Source organism: Siniperca chuatsi, linkage group LG14 (genome assembly GCF_020085105.1).
Source record: "Siniperca chuatsi isolate FFG_IHB_CAS linkage group LG14, ASM2008510v1, whole genome shotgun sequence".
NCBI classification, from domain to species: domain Eukaryota; kingdom Metazoa; phylum Chordata; class Actinopteri; order Centrarchiformes; family Sinipercidae; genus Siniperca; species Siniperca chuatsi.
In genome coordinates this window covers 1,630,214-1,652,257 of record NC_058055.1, presented here as the reverse complement: position 1 = coordinate 1,652,257, position 22,044 = coordinate 1,630,214, and the positions used below count along the sequence as shown (strand labels likewise).

The 22,044-nt window shown below is 39.6% G+C and overlaps 1 protein-coding gene across 4 annotated transcripts in view; it reads right to left on the bottom strand.

Annotated features, from left to right (window-relative positions):
- picalma (phosphatidylinositol binding clathrin assembly protein a) overlaps nucleotides 1-22,044 on the bottom strand; it is a 43,255-nt gene that overhangs the window by 5,312 nt on the left and 15,899 nt on the right. The window contains exons 3-22 of one of the 4 annotated variants that reach the window (XM_044221790.1): nucleotides 21,599-21,741; nucleotides 21,275-21,350; nucleotides 21,065-21,167; nucleotides 20,229-20,322; nucleotides 20,022-20,133; nucleotides 16,931-17,037; nucleotides 16,773-16,814; nucleotides 14,362-14,373; nucleotides 14,117-14,202; nucleotides 13,702-13,825; nucleotides 12,637-12,770; nucleotides 11,903-11,988; nucleotides 10,501-10,653; nucleotides 9,952-10,035; nucleotides 9,399-9,479; nucleotides 6,771-6,881; nucleotides 4,718-4,846; nucleotides 4,378-4,408; nucleotides 4,194-4,293; nucleotides 499-558 (exon numbers count right to left, since the gene is read on the bottom strand). In XM_044221790.1, the coding sequence (XP_044077725.1) occupies nucleotides 499-558; nucleotides 4,194-4,293; nucleotides 4,378-4,408; nucleotides 4,718-4,846; nucleotides 6,771-6,881; nucleotides 9,399-9,479; nucleotides 9,952-10,035; nucleotides 10,501-10,653; nucleotides 11,903-11,988; nucleotides 12,637-12,770; nucleotides 13,702-13,825; nucleotides 14,117-14,202; nucleotides 14,362-14,373; nucleotides 16,773-16,814; nucleotides 16,931-17,037; nucleotides 20,022-20,133; nucleotides 20,229-20,322; nucleotides 21,065-21,167; nucleotides 21,275-21,350; nucleotides 21,599-21,741 (1,868 nt within the window). The remainder of the gene's footprint in view (nucleotides 1-498; nucleotides 559-4,193; nucleotides 4,294-4,377; nucleotides 4,409-4,717; nucleotides 4,847-6,770; nucleotides 6,882-9,398; nucleotides 9,480-9,951; nucleotides 10,036-10,500; nucleotides 10,654-11,902; nucleotides 11,989-12,636; nucleotides 12,771-13,701; nucleotides 13,826-14,116; nucleotides 14,203-14,361; nucleotides 14,374-16,772; nucleotides 16,815-16,930; nucleotides 17,038-20,021; nucleotides 20,134-20,228; nucleotides 20,323-21,064; nucleotides 21,168-21,274; nucleotides 21,351-21,598; nucleotides 21,742-22,044) is intronic. The other 3 variants (XM_044221791.1, XM_044221792.1, XM_044221793.1) reach the window with 3 other exon arrangements.

The following is a 22,044-nucleotide window of genomic DNA, read 5'->3' as shown; positions in this document are numbered from 1 at the left end:
TGCACACATGCCCCCACGCACACATACGCCAAATCACCACAACAACACCCGACAACGAGCATCACCTTGTTCTCTTGTTCTCTGGCTAGACTTTTGTTAATTGTCCTGTATTTATTGTTTTGTTTTCCTCATGTTGTCCTGTCAATGTTCTGTCTTTTGTCTTGCAATGAAAAGTAAAAAAAACATACATATAGTATATTATAAGCATATTAACAACCAAGGACAGTGATAACTCTGAGCAGCATACATAGGAATGAATTACAATATAATATATTAATATACTTCTTGCCTTTTCCTTGATGGTCTGAATGGGTCGCTAAATTTGCTCTTTAGAAATAACGCCTCTAAGAGGTTCTGAAAAGCCACTAAACACTGTGTGTGTGTGTGTGTGTGTGTGTGTGTGTGTGTGTGTGTGTGTGTGTGTGAGTGAGTGAGTGAGTGAGGGAGAGAGTAACAGGAAGTGAAATCCTGCTGAACATACAGTCCCAGCTGACTTACCATTGCATATGCCATCATGCCCGTCGGTGTGGTTGCAGGGAAGGCCACGACAGATGGTGCCTGAGGTGACACAAAAAACAAGATGATTCCTTCTACATAATAAGGACAGGGCGATATCCAACTCACATTTAACGGTTTATTTTTAGATGATCTAATTTAAGTTCAGCGTACTTCAGCTTACATTTAATTACAATAACTAACATGAACCTTTAAAAATGTATTCAGGAATATGTCATGATAAAGGCTTCAGAAAGAATTGATTCAATACCAATTTTAATTAAGATCATATTCAACCACTTTCAAAAAGGTGCTTAGCAAGAGGATTTGTTTCTGTTAATAGAGCAGACACATGACAAAGCTCACCTTGTTCGGACTTGCTAAGCTTGCTGATGTTTTTTACTGCTTCATTCAAAACTCAGTGCACTGATGCCTGCCAGTGGTGGAAGAAGTATTCAGATCCTTTACTTAAGTAAAAATACAAAACACCACACTATGAAAATACTTCACTACAAGTAAAAGTCCTGCATTTATAACCTTACTTAAGTAAAAGTATATCAGCAAAATGTACAGAAATATCAGTCAGTCCCTGTCAGTGTTTTCCTATTATATCTGAAGTTTTTGGATTAATATTACTGCTGCATTAATGTGTATGTTGCATTTTTACTGCTTTAGTTGTTTACGGTTGCACAAATTTTAACTACTTTATATGCTGTTGGGTAGTTTAATCAACAGCAATGAATCATATTCTATCATCATGTGTTTGTAGCATCACTGTCCTGTGAGAACCACGTATCTCTAGAAAGTTTCATGAGCTCAGAAAAAAAAGCCTGTTTTCAGCATTGTGACGATGCGTTTTCCAGCTGATCCGAGGGGTTTTAAATAGTTTATTTTTCTTAAGAAGTAGGAGACTTTTCTCAGTTTACATTAATAAAAAATCACCAAATTTGGAAAAACATGGTTTTCACTGGACAGGAAGGGTACAAAAAATTGTAATCTGTAAAGTAACTAGGAACTAAAGCTGTCAGATAAATCTAGTGGAGTAAAAAGTACAATTTTTGCCTCTGAGATGTAGTGGAGTAGAAGTATAAAGTTACTTAAAATAGAAATACTTAAATAAAGTACAAGTACCTCAAATGTGTACTTAAGTACAGTACTTTAAAAAAGTAAAAGTACTCAGTTACATTCCACCACTGATGCCTGCATAGTTTTCATAGTAAATCAAGAATGCAGCTTGAATGGGAGCGTGAAAGAAGATAATGTGAGAAAATGACAGCAGGATTCAGGCAATATGGGGATTTACGAATCATTTTTGGATTGAAGTTGACACAGCTGATGATCAATATCATTCTAAAAGTTCCAGACACATTTCATGTTCAGTGACAGACACTGAAACTTTCCACTGAAAGTGTGTCAAATGTTACTAAAAGAATGCCTTAAAACTAGACTAAGGGCTTCTGATCTTATCAAAGCTGGATCTGATCTGAAAGGACAGACAGAGATAAAGGAAAGCAAAAAGACAGTGTCTGAGGGTAGAAGTTGGTTACCAGCAGGTGCATAGCTCCTTGTAGAAAGAGAGAAAAAAGTACAGAACCTTTCTCTGAGTACTCCTTGCTTCTCCAACAGCCCCTACAGTGATAACAGACCCAGACTTGTCTAACGCCCAGCCCTCTTGGGAAGGATACGTTTCATTAACTATTCTGTCATTGGCGAGGGAGGCACAAGTGAGTCAGATGTGACCCTGGTGCCAAAATTGGCGCATTCATCACAGACTGTGCTTGTTTCATGTCACTGAGAGCTCTCCTTCAGAATTCAGTTCTCGCTGACAGTGTTTGGTTTGTTTCAGGGACATCTCACTCCTCTCATTCCTCAGATAGTCAATAATGACATGATAAGGTTTATTTTTTTGCATCATGTTAGGGATCACAGGGCTCAACAATAAGGATTGCCCGATTGCCTGGGGCAAATAAAATGCCAAGTCGGACTAGTAAATCTAGCAACTCACTCGGCCAATAAAAAATATTTAAAACATCTTTTTTTCCCAAAACTGATAATGGAAGTAGCTATGGAGTGAGCCATCTCGCTTCTTTCTTATCTCTGTTGAGAGCTGCACATGCATAGTACCAATTGGGCACCAATTGAGAAAATGGCGGTGGGTAACTTCATAGAACTTCTATTCCTGCGTGCACTGACGGGGTCACCAGAACCGGAGCCGGGCAAGCGGGCAACGGTACCAGACTCAGCAGCCTCCCAGTGAACACAGCCGAACTGGGACAGACGAAGGCCAGTTTGACGACAGAGACTATAGTACCGAGGTGATTTACAGCAGCTCTGACCAGAACTCTGACTCCAAGGACGACAAAGACACGGCAAGTTCAGGAGAGGCGTGAAGCAGGAGAGGAGCAAGAGGGAGGTCGGGCATCAGAGAGGCAGTGTGTAGAGCCAGATTATTTTCACATCTAACTCTGTGAATTAAGGATTTATTTCCACCAAACCAGTTGGTGATTGTTGGAACAGTGGTTTTGGTGAGTTTTATTTTGTTTCTGTTGAGTTTAAATGAAGTGTGTTTTACGATGAGTTAACAAGGCAATTAAGCTGGTCTTAGTTCGGTAAAAGAAAATTCAGAAGGTGTACGGTTGTTTCCTTTAATAAGGAAAATAGGTGTACGAATATTTTCGTCTAATAATAATAATAATAATAATAATAATAATTATATTTCTTGACATTTTGTGAGGTTAAGCTACAAGAGCATGTGCAACGTGGTGAACTCGCCGCTAGCACGGCGTTAACATTGTTACGTTAACATTAAACAGACAAGACATAAGGTACAAAGGGAATTTAGGGTTTAAGCTCTATCCTCAGTTGGCTAGCCCAAGGTGATATTTACTAGCCATCTGGCTACCTGCTATGATGATAAACATAACAATAGTTTCTGTCTAATACATGAGTGCATGTATTTCCTTTCTCATGTTGGCCCACTGCTGATATGTTTGACATGCAGAATTACAGCAGAGCCAGTTAAAGCTACTGGGCTGTTGGCTAATCGGTTGGTTGAACTTCTGGTTTGATGTCCCTGGTTGTAGCTTTTGTCAGTTTAAAGACAATTATTCAGAATTGCAATATGAGTACAACTGCAGGAGTTTAATGAGCTGTAACTTAACATGTTACTGTTTTCACAGGCACTGCTTTTGTGTCTGTTCTGTAGATTGTTTAGTCACTGTTGGGGAGTATGTTACTAGTTTGCTCCATTCTGTCGACCTCCTCCTGCAGGTGGGGGCTTATCTATAAATTTTATGGTACTGATATTTATGTGTAAACAAGAAAGTAAATCTATACTAGCAACACTTATTTGATTGTTATCTGTCCCACAATTGAACTGCACTCACCTGCTAAACAAAAATGCCTTATATCCACAACATTCCGGTTTGTAAAACGCTGTAAGTGCAAGGCAGAACCTAGCACCAAAGTCTTTCAGGTTCTTAAAAGTTCAATGTATGGGACACTCCAGTAGGAAAAGGCCTTTTAAGTCAGTATGAGATTCAAAATGGTGGTAATTTGATTCATTTAGGGAAAGCCCACACTGAAGCCCCCATATTCTTAGGACTTGCAGGACTATGGAGAAGAGCCACTAGTATATAAGGCGGCTAAAAAAATTATTCATGCCCAACTGATCTGCTGCAGATAGGTGATAGCCCTACCATGGCTGCAGGGTTCCAGGTGGTAGAGGGAGCTGTCTTGGGTTGCCAGTTGGTTCCACCTGTCAGCTTCTTCTCACCAGGCTGACTCCAGTGAAGATCACTACAGAGACCAAGTAAAAATGTTAGTCATGTTTAGTATGCAGTACCAGGGACATGAAGTTTAACAGTACTTCAGCGTACTTACTTTTTTGCTGTGCCGTTGGCAATTCCCAGACCTGAAGAGGACAGAAGCACAGTAATGAATGAATGCACAGCCACGAAAAAAAAACAAGACACCTAATTTACACAAGACATAAAATGTAGAAAAACAGATGTCATTTTCCCTTTCTTTACATTTTATGCCAATTTTACACATTTCATATTTATGCTTTTTTTATTTCCATGCTATAATTTTGTAAATTATACTATTCTCTTTTACTGCTACTGGTTAGTACAAATGTCACCTCATCTAATGATCTGCTTTTAGCACTATTGGTTCAATTTCTTAAATATTTGGCATTAAGGTTACAAAAAAGGGAACTTACTGCCAACAAGATTGGCCAGTGACGAGTCCAGGTCGTTGGACACCAGTTTGTGGGGCTGTTGACCGTTCAGGGTCATGCCCTGATGGGGTGAGGATGCCACTGTGGGTTTGAGGATGCCACCTAAAATGTCTTAATCAAAAGAGAGCAGGACAAAGGGGAAGGAGGGGAAAGGAAGGGGAGGGGAGGGTGAGAGGTTGGGGTGCCCAAAACAGGTAAAAACACAATACAACAGACAATAACAAAGAAACACACAAAGACAAACACACAACAGTACATAAAATGCACACACATGGACAGAGAGAGGTGGTGTTGAGCGTGGATAAGGCAGGAAGCAGGGCTCACAGAAAAAACTCATCAAGCCAAGACTGTGTGAGAGGAATGTGTGTCGAGTCAACTCACCCAGTCATGCATATGCCATGCAAAAAGCCAAGGCCACAGGGAGTGTGTTTAACCCAAGGACAAGGGAAAAGAGAAAAAAAATGTTGTGAGATTGTGAGCAGCCTAGAACCCAGTGAGGGTGTACAAATAATGAGTGTGTAAGAGATTCCAGGTGCTAAATGTAGCTTTCAGAAACTGGGTAAAATAATCATTAACCTCAATCACACTCCAGTGGTACTGTTATTGACAATGTTTATCACAATTCTGACTAATTTCTCATTAATCACAATTTATGCGATTTCCTCCAAAATCCGTCTCAGTGGCACAAAATGTTAAATGCAACGTAGAGGTCATTACAGGCTGCCAATGTTTCCAGCAATGGGCTCATTTGTTTTAATTACACTTATGTCTATTTAAAGTGATGTTTAGATTTTAAAATACTACACACAACAGATTAATATCTCTAAAACATATAATTCAACTTAATCACAGGTCAAAAAACAATAGTGAATAGTTTTATCAAATGTGGGGCTTTTCAGTACTATCTGTGATGTGCTTGGCAGGATATTTCAGAAAGGGCTAAACCCCACCTATGTCATTGTCTTATGGTTATGTACTGAGCAGAGTGTGAAATCAATTTCATGGTCATATAATGTCTTTCTGCCATTAAGGAAGCTCTAATTGAACCATTGTAGTGGGTTTTGAAGTAAAATGCTATCTGGGTTAATCAGTCAGGATTAAAATTGTTACAATGTATATAGACCATATGCAGATGCTGACAATGAAAGTGCAGTGAAAATATCTGCTTGGGATTCCACTTTGTTCTGTTAGTGAAGTAGGAATAATCAAACACTTGGTTGGTGAAAAATTCTCACTAGAGTGCAAGGTTGCCCACCACTGCTTTCTGAAAACCTGAATTAGCATGGGATGGTCAATGCACATTGACCACCCCATGCACAAACAATTCAATTTTATTTATATAGCGCCAATTCATAACAGAAGTTATCTAGACCGTACTCTTTATAATATTAATTAAAGAGACCCAACAAATCCCACCATGAGCAAGCATTTGGCGACAGTGGCAAGGAAACACTTCCTTTTAACAGGCAGAAACCTTGGACAGAACCAGACTCAATGGTGGGCGGCCATCTGCCGCTGCTGTGTTAGCAACCATAACAAAAATATGTAATATAAAACGGCTATGATTGGTAAATATGCCAGTGCATCCCTATATTCTAACGGAGACAATAGAAAGGCTTTTTTCCACCACACCATTTTTTCTATAGGATAGTTCAAAAAAAGGACTAGTTATGAAGTATAACCATGCATTTCAGGCTCTGCCACTTTTGTGTTGGTTGTTCTTTGTCCACATGACAAAACCCTAATGAAGAGCCACCGGCACCAACCTTTTGTCATGATAAAGGAAAGCCACTTTACAGTCTGATGAGGCATGAATGCTTGGTTTGGGATATGCTCAACATTCATAGTCCACATAAACCACACACACTTACAAACAAATCAAAGTCCAGCACTTTGATTGTCTAAAGCCTCAATATGATCCACATGCAATCTGTTCCCCAAACCTTCAGGTGGCAGCAGAGTACATGAGGTCTGCTGGCTACCAAAGGGCAATGGGAAGAGAAAATGTCAGTGTGTGTAGGAGTACAACACTAACCTGTAGAATCCAGGTTGTTGGCATTGGTGTTGTTGCCAAATACTGAGTCAAAGTCGACGTTAAGGCCTCGAGAGTTTTGTGGCTGCTGGAGCGTTGGGGAGGATGTAAACCCTGGTGAAGCAAAAAGAAAACTAACTATCAGGATCCAAATATTGACACCCAAATAGCTCTGCTCCTCCCAACACAACCACAAGCAGGTAGACAAACACACCAAATATTTGGAAGATTCTTCCTTTTAGAACCAGTCACATACTTATAAACCACTTGACTTATTGTAGCAATCACCATGTGTGCTACTAATGAAAAATCTGTCATACCCGAGGGAGGCATCATGCTTTTATAAAGCTGTTCACTTACCCTTGTAGATAGAACAGTGTACAGTTCTAAACTCAGGGCTCTAGACTAACTTTTTCCACTAGTAGCACTAGTGCTCCCTACTGAAAATTTTAGGAGCACCAGCACAAAGTTGAGCACTTAAATTGACATGCAATCGGGTTCTGTCCAAGGTTTCTGCCTGTTAAAAGAGGTTTTTCCTTGCCACTGTCGCCAAATGCTTGCTCATGGTGGGATTTGTTGGGTCTCTGTAATTAATATTATAAAGAGTACGGTCTAGACCTGCTCTATAGGAAAAGCGCAATGAGATAAACTTCTGTTATGAATTGGCGCTATATAAATAAAATTGAATTGCAATGCAACATATTCATATTTTTTCCACCTTATCTGTATTACTGATAAATGCTTTGGTAATAAATATAACCCGACGACACACCAACACCCACACAAACCACACCACACTTTATGTAGCCTAAACAAGATTATTGAACAATATTTACAATAATTTAGTAAAATAGATGTTAAATATAACAAGGGGAAGGTAGCTGGCTAGAAGGAGCACATATTGGCACAATGGCACTGGCATCCTGGCTCATTTCATACAATAGTATACTATATTATATCGCCTACCACTAGTATTAATTCCAGTTGGACAATACAGCAGTTTAAGAAACACACAACCAACATTTATCATTTTTGAAGGTTTTGTTCCTTTCTTAAATCCTCGTGCAAGACAAATGGTCTACAATGGTGGTTATTCTCTAATTTGTTAATGCTATGTACTAACTTGTCAATAACCATTCATACATAACAATAAGTTAAACATTTCTAAAGTTTACTGTAGAACAGCAACCTCTTTATAATGTCCCGCTCCATCCAGGCTGTGATTGGTCGGTTCACGAAAAGTGAACTTTATGAAAAGTTGAACATGTTTCAACAAAAGGCACCCGATATTGCTAAATATAATATCTTATCCCATTTGTCTTCTGTCTTATGGCTTCAGCTGCAAAACCTTGACTAACAGTTGAAAGTTGGCCGAAGATGCATCTCGCCGACCGGTATTTCTCCCAGTGCTCGCGATGGCCAGTCCGACTATGGGAGGGTCTGAATGATCTTTTCTTTCAATAGTTCATTTCATTGCCACCAAAGGGCAGAGCGAGAGCACTTACGGACCAGACAGAGGTAGCCACACACACACACGCACACACACACACACACACACACACGGAAGGCGAGTCGCCACATTGTGACTGTGTAAACCCGCTGGCGCCATATGACGCGTGTCGTAACACCCATGTCTATTATTTTCTATGTAAGTGCACAGACCGGTGGTGTGTCAGGATACTGTTCTGATTCCCAGCGTCCACGCCCATGAACACTCAAGAAAAGCAGCAGTTATCACCTTTGCTCCCTAGATCGGCACATCCTGGGTAATGCAGCTTGATTACTTCTATCTAAACAGGTGACACAAAGATGTGATGCATTTTACACAGAGAGATCATTTATGATCTCTAGTACACTCAAGTGATATTTGGTGGCAGTGGAGGGTGTTAGTAACTAGTGAAACATTTTTTTGCTGGTTGTTCAAATGACAAAAACTTCTTTATAAAATGTGTGGCTGTATTGGATTTTGGTCTACCGAGGCTACTGTCAGTGGGGGGAACTGGTTATTTCTTTATCTTCAATGATGGAATGTTCAATGTATATTTGTTGAGGGTAAGTAAGTCTTGGAAACACTTAATTACAATTAAGCATTTAATCAATTAGTTGATTGACTGATAAAATAAAATCAGCAACTATTTTGATAGTTGATTCATTATTTTTCTCTGGTTCCAACTTCCCAAATGTGAGGATTTGCTGCTTTACATTTTATTTTTATATGATAGTAAACCGAATATTTTAGAGTTTTGGACTATTGGTCGGACAAAACAAGACATTTGAAGACGTTGGGCTGCTAGAAATTGTGATGGGCATTTTTCACTATTTTCTGACATGTTATAAATGATTAATCAAGAAAATAATCAACATATTAATCAATAATGAAAATAATCGTTAGTTGCTAGAATTCACACCAAACCTGATATTTACCATCTATGTTTTAGGTCACCGACACATTTTTCAATCAATTAAACTCAGCTGTAGCTACGCTGTAACAACCTCAATGTCCATGTGGACATTTCCCCAGGAGAATAAGAAAAATACAACGCAAAGCAACAAAAGTAAGGTACATCAGATGTATTAGGTTGGATTTCTGAGTAAGACTTGTAACACCCTGATCAACTGCAGAGTACCTACCTCTGAATAGACCAGCTATGGCAGGGGGCTCAGATTGGAGGAGAGGAGTGGTGTTGTAAGGGCTTGGTCGACAGAAAGAGTCTGACACACAGCAACAACAGCAGACGGGCAAAGAACCAGACGGAGAGAGAAGAGGGCAGAAGATTATGAGATACGAGACCAGAAAAAATAGAGCGATGAAAGAGCAGCAAGGACGCCAAGCAACTGTGGGAATGGTTTTGTAACAGAGGAAAAACAAAGATCAGGATTTCCAGGACAAAAGCGGAGGAAGCCGGCACTCATCACATGGCTAGCCTAAATACAGGGCAAAATTCAGGGCAGCGCACAACTAGTGGCAAACCACAAAACAATGCAGGCTCACACCCATTGGCTTGTAGGAAGCAGGGAGGGAGGAGCCGCCATGTTCAGTAGGAACGCTCTGTGTAACGCTCTGATTTCACTGAGAGACACTATGTTAATCCATTTCTACTCATGACAATTCACAAATGTCACACAACACCTCACTACTCTCACATCAGCACTCTAGCAGCCAGACAGTTGTCCACCATAGTACCTGTGATAAATGTCTCTATCTGTGCAGTCGTATCAAGATCAGATGCCAGGGAAGAGCTTGAGTCAAAAAAGGGATTGTAATGATCTGGAGAAAAACAAAAATGCTGCTGATGAAGATGGACATTCAAGCAACAAAGAGTTTTGGCCTTTGAAATACAAACAGAAAGACAAAAAGCAAATAAAAGATTAAACAGCCTAAATCAAAGAGCTGTGAAAACAAACATTAGCAACTTAGCCTGATTGTGGAAGGAAGCAAATGTTTGGAGTAGGGCAGCATGCCAGACGTTTGATGAATGTGAGAAAAGTGTCAGAAAACAGTTAGTTCTGACCAGTGACCCTCAACCACTCAGTCATTTCCTCTATTTCTTTCCTCTATGTATTCATTCCATACCCATTTTAAACTACACAGTGAATTCACCTACAGTAAATCATCAGCCAGGACGACGTTATGAGACTTGTTACATCAGTGCAACACATTAACATGTTGTGTGGACACAAAATTAAATCTAGGCTGTAAAAGATAAGAGAAGATGCAGCAAAACAATCCCACCAAACACTTCATGGCTAGGTGTCCTAGAGGACAGGCTGCCAGCAGCCGAGGACGCCGGTGACAGGTGGACAGTATCAACAACAGGTAGTGTGAGGAAAGGGTTTGAGTTTGGAATGGATTCCTCCACAGCTTCTGCAGCAGAGGTGAAAGGATCTGAGTGGGCAGAGGGGGAGAAAAGGACAAGAAAAAAAAGAAGACAAAACAGGGAGATTATGGTGGAGAGGAGGGTGAGAAAAGTTAAAAAGAGAAGTTTAAAAAGTGCATGCAAGATGTAGCACAAGGGGAAAATGTCAGTGATGAAGGTGAGAAGATTTAAAAGAGTGTTTGAGATACGACAGACTGATATCAAGCACTCTGTTGCACTGCTCTTACTGGCCCAAATTTCAGACCTGAGGACCAGCTTTATCACAACCGCTTTCAGCAGTCCACAGGTTAAGGGTCTTCATTATCAAAACAATCCAGCACAGGGGGCTGATATCCAAAGACTGTGCTTACAATAAAACAGCTGTGTATGATGTTTGTGTTCAGAATGCGTGTCAGTTTGGTGATATCTTGCCTGACCTGTTTCGCATTAAAATACAGTAAGTGCAAACATGAACAAGGGAACCATATATGGTAACACTAACAAGCTCTAACCTTTGCCAACATTCACATGTCAGGCCTGAGTTAGTTAAATTATATTATACAATGAAATTATTTTGGATAAGCTTTCTGCAATACAATAAATAAAAGTTACTTGAAATGAATGAGAACAGACTACGTGGCCTACTCTAAAACTATACTTTTAGTCTGCTCACTAATATGTTACATTACAGGCATACACTGCTGTCATCTGTGCCAACCACTTTATTTACATACCTTTTGATATGACACTGAAGTGAAAAGCACATAACATTATAAAGAGATATGAGATAAGGTTACAACTGCAACTAGGCCCTATGCAAGTCAATATCATACTCGTGTTTTTTACAGGAAACAATTGCTATGTCTGTGTCATATACCAATCAATATCACATGTCTAACGGAATATGTAAAACACCAACTACAGTTCAGAATATATGGCCAACACCTCACAAAAAAGACATCAATTAATATAAGTAGGTTTCAGTACTGGGTTTTTAACTAGTTACCATTAATAATACTTATGTTTTGTATTCTCAGCTTGTCTTTAACTGTCCCTCTGTATTCATATATATGATATTGAATTTGAATAATCATACTGTAAACCTCAATCCTTCCTTTACAAAGATACATAATTTCTAAGGAATCATACTACTGAATGTGTGTACTGTGGAGAATGTTTGAGAGATGTGTGTGCTAACGATTATGTGATGTGTATGTGTGTTTGTAAATGTGGTAGCAGTGTGGACTGAAGTGTTGCCAAGAAGAGTGGAGCTCTCACCTCCCCATGTGTTGGTGGTGGAGAGAGGCAGCGTCTGCTCGAAAGCTGGTTGTAGGTCCAGCAGGTCGTTTGCTGCCTTGAAGGCACTGGAGCGAACAAGTAGGAAAATAAGGGCATTCAGGATAAATCAGTCACTCATTGACAAAACATTAGGTTCTCTCCTTAGTTCAAGGTTTCTATTGCAATGGACTGCAGTTTTGTCCTCAACGCAGGGCAACCTAAAAATATTTGCTTCACTCTTATTTCTGGTTCCGGTGTTAAAGCTGTTGACAGTGTTATGTTAAACTGTTACGTTGCCCCTATTTGCAAGTTTGTAAGTATTTTCATTTTTATTGCATTTTCTTGTGCTACATCTAATGTTCAATGTACATTTATTTGTCATTCTAAGACAAGGCTGCGCAATGAAATGAAAGTTGTAGCCCCCTTCACACAACATACACAGAACATATATACAAACATTTAAAATTTGAATAGAATAAAATAAAAACAATATATAAAGTTACTTATATACATATATTGGGGCTGGGGTGGGTACTGTCTTTTAGATAAAGTTATTAGTACTGCTGCTGCAGCATTCCAGTTTCTATGGGTTGATCTAAATATATGTTCATCTGCATCTGAATGTACAAGCATTAGGATGTTGTGGCATCTATTTAAAAACATTTGGAGAAGCCATGAAACTAAACGGTAGTCACTTTAAGATGAGTTATAGGGCGTAAGTCCTGTGGCCTCACCTGTTGGTGGAGCTGGAGGTGGAGAAGAGGTCAATGGTAGGGGCTGAGTTGATGGTCCCGCCCACCTGGGAGACAGGGGAGGAGTCTGTGGTAGCTGCAGCAGGATTCTTCTGGAGCTCTTTCAGACGCTGCTCCTACAATAATTAATGTTAGCAACACTGAGGCGAACTTGTATGCTACTCATTATGATAATACCAAAATCGTTTTTAATGACTTTTTAAACATTTTGCTTTAATTTTGCAGTTCATAGTAGCGATAGACAGGAAATACAGTGTCCCTGGTTCCCGCGACAAAAAGCCAAAGGGATTTTTCCACTGGATTTTGGATTAATGCAGAAAATAAGTTCTGTGGCAAACAAAAGTTTGATACTTACACCTTTTGTTCAGCAAGATAATCTTCACAAATGAACAAAATTTTTATGATTACTGAAGCGTAAATGCAATCGCCAGAAGTAAAAAGCTAGCGTTAGGCTATAAACAAACTACACCACGATCGCATGACTTCAACGTCACCGTCACTAAGCTTCCAAATTGTTCTTAGCGTGACCTGATCTAGTTAGTGGTCATGGCTGTGAAAAGTTGGAAAGTTTGAGTTAGAATAGTTTGCAAGGGCACGAGTATAAACACAACGAGGCTGTAAAGGCGGACTAGTGAGTAGATGAGTTTCCGTGTTCGGCGTGATAACATTTAATGTCCCCGACAACCTGTGTACTCTCATTTAGCCACTTGTTAGCAACCGCCATTTTTAAATACACGTAAAAGCTTCAACATTCACAAATGGGATATTTACTGACTTATTTTATGTCATAATACAAAACGTGAAAATCTCTTAAGCTTGTATTAACCACAGACCTTATTTCAGGCATCTAACCAAAAACCCATTCATCCTACTACTCAAAATCTGTAACAATAGTTATGGCTATGCATTTGATATAATCACTAGAAGGGAGTCCTAATGATATGAATGGCATGACTTCATTAAACTTCAAGGTATAGCAAAATGCCTGCAGGACTGAAGTGCTAAGTACTAAACTGAAAGGAATGTAGGTGAGTGAGAAAAATGTACTTTTAGTGCTTTTAGGCGAGCCTGCTCTTCTTCCAGGGCTGCCTGTTTTTCCCTCTCGTCAACTTTGGTGAAAGATATGCCGGTGTTGGCCAGGGACGAGACCGCATTAGAGAGGGTGCTAGCCCTGAATCAAGGGACAGACACAGAAAACAGTGACAAACCAAGAATCATTTCAGGGCTATCAAAAAACTTTGTTTAAATACAGTGAGATTTGCACATATACACTTTTACACTTAGACTTTGGTAAGCTTATTGCATTACCTCTCTGTAATGTCAAAGCTGACTCATTTCTACTGTGTTCTGAATCGTGACATATACATGAATAGTTTTACTTTTACCATCTTCCATGCTGGGAAAAAAAGGCTCCGCTCTGAGCCTGGATGGCAGTGAGCCAGATCAAGTGAAGCAGACCTACCTGCTGGCCGCTGTTGAGTCTTTGACTTTCTTTCCCTCCAAAGAGGCCAAGTGCTGCTCCAGGGCATCCAGAAGGCTGCTGGGGGCCTAATATGAATGTCATTGACACACATTAAGTTTCAAAGGCAGAAAAAAAAGAGAAAAAAAACAAAACAACACTCAAGCATGCCAAGTTATTGCCAAGAGTCCACAAACAGAGCTACTCTGAAATACAGAGACATAGAGAGAAAAGGTTCAGATACTTACACAAACTGTAAACTGAAAATGGAGAGATAGAAGGAAGGGAAAAATACAGAAAATAAAGGTGGTAACAGTCAAGATACTATTTAGAAAATGTTTGGGGAGAAAGCTGTTTAATTATGGTTTATCTGCAGTTACAAAGTTCAACTAAATACTATAATGAATAACAGAGCCTCCAAATAAATGTATTTTGTACATAATGTACCGCTTCAGCAGGTTACTGGTCTATATAAGAGGGACCTATCATATCCCATACTAAAGCCCTTGATTCACACCTTTATTTGCTGTATGGCGTGCAAGATCACGAGTGAATGTGAGTTTGAAGGTGTTTGTCAGTGCAATAGTGGGCACATGCATTGACTGCCTAGCATGCACAGCACTTGGTGTTAAAACTTGTTAGGCCTGAAGCTGCAGGGGGTTAGCAGACTGTGAAAAGACAGTAATAGTCACATTTTGGAAGTTCATATAGAGGTCATTAAACCTATTTGAGCACAAATAATGACCCGTAATTACACTGGGTCAGTATACTTAACACCGTAAATCAAATCAAATGCTGCATAACTGTTTACATCTTACCAAGTTACCAATAGTTTGTACAGTACTGCTGAGATATGTTACTATAGCTCCTGTGACAGCTCTCTTGAATTGAAACTCACTTGATGCACACAATCGTCTAACAGTAAACAGTCTAAAAGTGTTACTGTGCTGATAGATAAACTAAAACATAGAAATAAAATAACAACATATTTCACTACCACTGTAGTGGACTATAAAATGATTTACAAATCTGAGTATTGCAAAGCAATCAGGTCATCAGTACTGATCAACAACCTTATGAACCTCACATAGATTTGTGTTATGCGACAAAAAATGAATTGTTGAATTCCTCATACAATTGCTTAAGGCTGCAAAAACAAAACAAATCCATCAGAGAGATAGCAGGAACATAAGGAGTGGCCAAATCAACAGTTTGGTACATTCTGAGAAGAAAAAAATAAATAAATAACACACTGGTGATAATAGCGATGGATGATCGCAGGATCCTTTCTATGGTAAAGAAAAACCCCTTCACAACATCCAGCCAAGTGAAGAAAACAATCCAGAAGGAAGGCATATCATTATCCAAGTCTACCATAAAGAGAAGACTTCACAAGAGCAAATACAGACGGTTCAACACAAGGTGCAAACCACTGATAAGCCTCAAGAATAGAAAGGCCAGATTAGACTTAAAAACATCTAAAAAAAGACAGCCCAGTTCTGGAACAGCATTCTTTGGACGGAGGAAACTAAGATCAACCCATACCAGAATGATGGGAAGAAAAAAGTATGGAGAAGACTTGGAATGGCTCATGATCCGCAGCATACCACATCATCTGTAAAACACTGTAGAGGCAGTGTGATGGTATGGGAATGCATGGCTTCCAATGGCACTGGGTCACTAGTGTTTATTGATGATGCGACAGAAGACAGAGCAGCCGGATTAATTCTGGAGTGTATAGGAATATACTGTCTGCTCAGATTCTGCCAAATTCAGCAAAGTTGATTGGACGGTGCTTCACACTATTTATGATTATGTTAATATGTCCAATTACATTTGAGCCCCTGAAAATAGCGGACTGTGTATAAAAATGGTTGCAATTCGCAAACTTTTCAAAGCATTTTTGTTCAACCCCTTGAATTAAAGCTGAAAGTCTGCACTTCAACAGCATCTCGATTGTTTCATTTCAAATCCATTGTGGAGACATGCAGAGCCAAAATTATGAAAATTGTGTCACTGTCCAAATATTTCCGGAACTGTATATTTAAAAAGGGTCAGTTCAACAAAATCTGAGACTTGCATGTGGACAGTTCCTCTTCAATACGTTTGCTGGTACCCAAATACAATGAAGCTGAGTGGAATTTTGTTTGTGGTGCCCAAAGCACTGAGAAAAAAAAAATCTCAACAGCAATATCATTTCCTACAACAAATGCAGCACAAATAACACTTCACTCAATTCCATTGTATTGAGTTGCGACTGAATTCTCAGTGGTGGATATCTTAAAACCTCAGCACATAAAACAGAAACTATAGGGATAGCTGGATACCAGTTGGATTAAATGACAAACTGTTCTTCTTGTGATTTGGTGAACTGACCCTTTAACATACTTGTACCAATGGCAATAATTATAGTATTTCACTATTACTAGCACATTTCATTGCAGTATACTTTATTTCAGCCATTATTCCATGATGATTTGCCACTTAAAAGCACATTTGTGTGCTGGTTCATGGCAAACACATACACTGTATATTCTAGCAGTATATAGACCCCATTCTTCTCTTTTTAAGTTAAGCAAAGCCAGCAAAGAGGTGAGGGCTGTAAGTTATTCAAAGTAATTGTAAAGATGCCAAATGGTTATCTTTAGAATTTGCTTACCTGAGACAGATCTGGGATGTCCCCTCGATCAATTCCCACTTGCTATAGAAAGAGAACAAAGAAACACAGAATTTGGATGGTAGAAAATAGCCAACCCATCTAAATGATCCAAGGCCCCCTTTGTAATACTGATTGGCGGATATGGGGTCCTGACTTACCTCTGCAACTTTGAGGAACTCTGAGATTCTTGTCATTCGTGTAAGGAATTTCTTGTAGATCTCAAGTCCTTCTTTGCACTGGATTTTCTTCATGTCAAAGTATTTCTCTGTTAACAGAACAAGAATATAAGCACAACAAAAATATGATAAAACATCATCATTTCCTTTCCACATATTTCTGTTTTGTCTGTTATTTTGAAGTTTTTAAGTTTATATTTTCAAAACACAATTTATAGTCTTATGGGTACAGTATCTCCATAGATTATGTTATTATTAAGGGAAAACAAAATCCAAACCTGCATGGCCACGTGTGAAAAAGTGATTGCCCCCTAAACCTAATAACTGGTTGGGCCACCCTTAGCAGCAACAACTGCAATCAAGTGTTTGCGATAACTTGCAATGAGTCTTTTACAGCGCTGTGGAGGAATTTTGGCCCACTCATCTTTGCAGAATTGTTGTAATTCAGCCACATTGGAGGGTTTTCAAGTATGAACTGCCTTTTTAAGGTCATGCTACAGCATATCAATAGGATTCAGGTCAGGACTTTGACTAGGCCACTCCAAAGTCTGTCAGCCTCACTAGAATGCTGTATCAAATTCACATCTGAATCCATATAAGGTTCGGCTATTATGCAACAGATGTTGAATAAACATTCGCAAACAGTTTGCTCAACTTATCTCCACTAGCCCACTCCAAAGTCTTCATTTTGTTCTTCTTCAGCCATTCAGAGACCCCACAACAACATCCAAAGAACTGCAGGCCTCACTTGCCTCAGATAAGGTCAGTGTTCATGACTCCACTATAAGAAAGAGACTGGGCAAAAATGGCCAAGACGAAAACCACTGCTGAGCAAAAAGAACATTAAGGCTCATCTCATTTTTGCCAGAAGACATCTTGATGATCCCCAAGACTTTTGGGAAAATACTCTGTGGACTGACGAGACAAAAGTTGAACTTTTTGGAAGGTGTGTGTCCCATTACATCTGGCGTAAAAGTAACACCACATTTGAGAAAAAGAACATCATACCAACAGTAAAATATGGTGGTGGTAATGTGATGGTCTGGGTCTGTTTTGCTGCTTCCTGACCTAGAAGACTTTCTGTGATAAATGGAACCATGAATTCTGCTGTCTACCAAAAACTCCTGAAGGAGAATGTCCAGCCATCTGTTCGTGACCTCAAGCTGAAGCGAACTTGGGTTCTGCAGCAGGACAATGATCCAAAACACACCAGCAAGTCCACCTCTGAATGGCTGAAGAAGAACAAAATGAAGACTTTGGAGTGGCCTCGTCAAAGTCCTGACCTGAATCCTATTGAGATGCTGTGGCATGACCTTAAAAGGCAGTTCATACTCGAAAACCCTCCAATGTGGCTGAATTACAACAATTCTGAAAAGATGAGTGGGCCAAAATTCCTCCACAGCACTGTAAAAGACTCATTGCAAGTTATCGCAAACGCTTGATTGCAGTTGTTGCTGCTAAGGGTGGCCCAACCAGTTATTAGGTTTAGGGGGCAATCACTTTTTCACACGTGGGCATGCAGGTTTGGATTTTCCCTTAATAATAACAATCTTCATTTAAAAACTGCATTTTGTGTTTACTTGTGTTATCTTTGACTAATATTTAAATTTGTTTGATGATCTAAAACATTTAAGTGTGACAAACATGCAAAAAGAAATCAGGAAGGAGGCAAACACTTTTGCACACCACTGTACATCAAATTGTCAGTCTCAGCAGACACTGATATATGCTTGTAAAATTCAACGCCTGAAGCTGCCTTTGAAATCTTGGGACTCAGGACAAAAAGTAAATGAGAACAATGAGAACAAATCACTAATCATACCAATATGTTGTGAGATTCGCTTAGTAAATATTGAAGGCCCATCATATGATCATGAGCACTGGGGACTATTGTACCAAACTACAGTTTCAAGTGATCTGCCCTATCATAGCAGTTTTTCCTGTTTCACGATATGCAAACAAGGCTACTGAAAATCGTTTTTTGTCTACAAGGTGAAACCAAGGTGGGTAACCTTTTCCCAGGAGAAGCTGAGCAGTGCATGCTCATGCTACAACAGGAGAAAGGAAAGCTGGCTGCACATTAAAGGGAAAATTCGGCACCTTTTATGTGGATGTCCAATCAGTGTTGATGGAAAATGCAGTCGATTGAAGCAATAACTTCCTCAGTGCGTGCTATATTGACTGAGAAAGCTGAGTACGCCAAGTAGTTCTTCCTGCATCCAGCGCCGATATTTGACCTGACAGTGACGTAGTTAGAGGCAAGGAAGAACTACAGGCTACTTCAGCTTGGGTAGCCAGGAGGCGTGCTCTAGATGCTGCTCAAAAACAAAACTGGAAAAGGACTCAACTCTTCGCTTGTATTGCAAACAAGCTACATTTCCAACAGCAAAAATGTCATCCCAAAATATGAGTGCAGAGGATATTATGGACGAGGATACATTTTACAATGTTTTGGCTGACTCGGATATTCAGCTGTATTTATTCGAGCATATGGCCAAAGAAGCTTGCTCCGAGCTGTAATTGCCCGCTGGGTGGAGATCAGAAGCTCGCGAGCAATGCATCCTAGTACATACAGGCACTGCAGGCATGGCTTCGCGAGAGGAATTTATTGCTTTAATTGACTACATATAATATCAACAATGACTGGACATCCACATAAAAAAGGTGCCAAATTTTCCCTTTAATTTTATGCTGGGGTCAGAAAAGAATTCTTGAGGTCTGCAGGGAAATAGTTTGCCCTCTATAAACAGTCTTTGAAATAAGCTTGTTAGGGGTCTGCAGTTCAAGAAAGCCATCAGTTCTCCAGTCCTCCATTTTTCTGTTAATTAAAGACTTACATGAACTGTGCGGGAATGCTAACGAAAATTCCCTCAGCAAATCCTTGCTTCCAAGGCTGAAAACAAAGTATTAAATAATTGCAAGGACGCCTATAGTAATTCAGTTAGTCTTTCACCACTGTCCTTCATCATCTGTAGTGATCCCTTCAATCATAATGCCCAGAGTCAGTAAGAAAAAGCCTGCAGACCAAATAGTGAATCTGCACGGCTATACCAACACAAAAGCTTGTTTTTACCCAGGAGGTTGATTATGCCCTCATTGTACGCTGCAAACAGTCGGATCGCATCCTTGAACAGAAGCATGAAGGCTGCATTGATCACACCATTTGTCAGTTCATTAGCATTGACCTGGAAGAGAGGTGGAGGAGTTCAGAACAATCATTTTTAAGTTTGTCAGCAATAGATTTAGATGCCAACCAGTACAGCCAATACTGAGCATTCACATTGAAATCAAGTAGCACATCCATCTGATTTTGGATAATAGGGATGGTCTTGAGGAGTTTCTCTGTGTTCATGGTTCTCATCACTCCATCAGACCTGTGGAAAAGAAAGAGAATGCTTCAACAAATCTAATCTAATCTAATAAAGATATTTTTGAGTCTGCTGACACCGATGGAAATGGGCTTCCTAGTCTTGATTGTTCATTACTTGATTTAGATTTTTTTTTTAAACTGTAAATGGACATGGTTCATCCAAATGATCTCCAACTAACTGAATCAACACAAAAACATATATGTATCAGTGCATACATATGACTTTGCAGTGTAGAGTTTCACAATGTCTTGTTTGACACTGCAATGTACCAATGTGAAACAGTCCCACTGGATGAAGTAGAGTAATAACTATAGTTACACTGCAATAGATGCAAAATAATCTGTCAAATTAGGCCCACTGTGCCCAGGCCCACCACAAAGCTTGAAAAAAAACAACAACAACATCCTAAATAAGAAGGTTTGGTGAAAAATGGGAAGAAATTTTGGCTTTAAACGATGTGAAGAAAAGTTAAGCAAAAACAGGAACTATTTTTTCCCCTAATAGAGCTGTAGAAGATAAATTCTGCATATATCTAATGAACTTATGCAACTTTTACCAAAACTGTCACAATACATTTTGCAAGAAATAACACTATTGCATTGTTATTTTTCAGTATCAGATCAGATACCCTTCCCTAGGGTGTCAAACAAGACCAGGTTTCTGGAAGAAGAACATCAAGCTTTGTGGCTCAGGTACAAGTCAACACAACAGTGAAAGCTAAGAAGTGAAAGTAAATGCTTCTTACCCTCTTTTCACTTTAGTGAAGTCAAAAGCAACTTGTCTGTACGACACAGCCTTCTCATTCAGGTAGCGGCTATACCTCCTTATGAACGTTGACATATCATAGCCTACATTACAAACAAAACATTTGAGGGGGTCATGCTAAATGTCATGACACAGATGAATATTGGCTGAGTACTCAAAGGCTTATTGCTGCACAATGTGGGTAATATACCTTGTAGGCCACTTTTGTCCAAAAAATTGCTGAGGTTGAATAGTGTGTTCCTTGAAGCCAGATACTGTATAAATCTCTGCAAGAAAAACAACATATGAGGAACTCATATTGTGCTTGCACAAGGGACATTTACCACCAGTGAGGCTCTTGAACCAGCTAACTGTTGTGCAATGAACAGCTTTACATGTACCACTTAGTGCATTACTATGAGATGATAACAAGATATCTCATAACTTTTTCAGAAAAGTTATTTTTGTTAAATAACCTATGATATTTCCATCCAATTCAGCAAAGGTAGAGAACAGTTATTACTTAAGTCCTGACCTCACTGCCGTAGACCATCAGATGGTGTGTTGTGGTGAGGGACTTGAAGACAACCACCCAGCTGGTGTTGGTGGTCCTCTCAAACAGTGTGTCGGCCAGCTGAGGGATGTTCACATTCATCTCATTTGTGCACTGAATCAAGTCTGAGGGAGGAGAAAGAGCAGGAAGGAAGGAAAAGGGGGGCATGGATCAATTAGCCAGTGTGGTATTATGAGGCAATCAATGCACAGCATCTCAGAGGAAACACAAGTTTGCTGTTCAGTGAAAGCAGAGGTTTTCTCCATGTAGCTTCCTCATTTTCTTTCATCTGTTCCTTTGCAAAACACCATGCTGACCACAATCAATAAAATATGGAGACTTCTAGAAAGCTACGGTACAGGAATATGTGACAAACTTTCTGGAAGTGGATGGTCTCATCATCATGACCCCTGATCAAAGTGAGATTA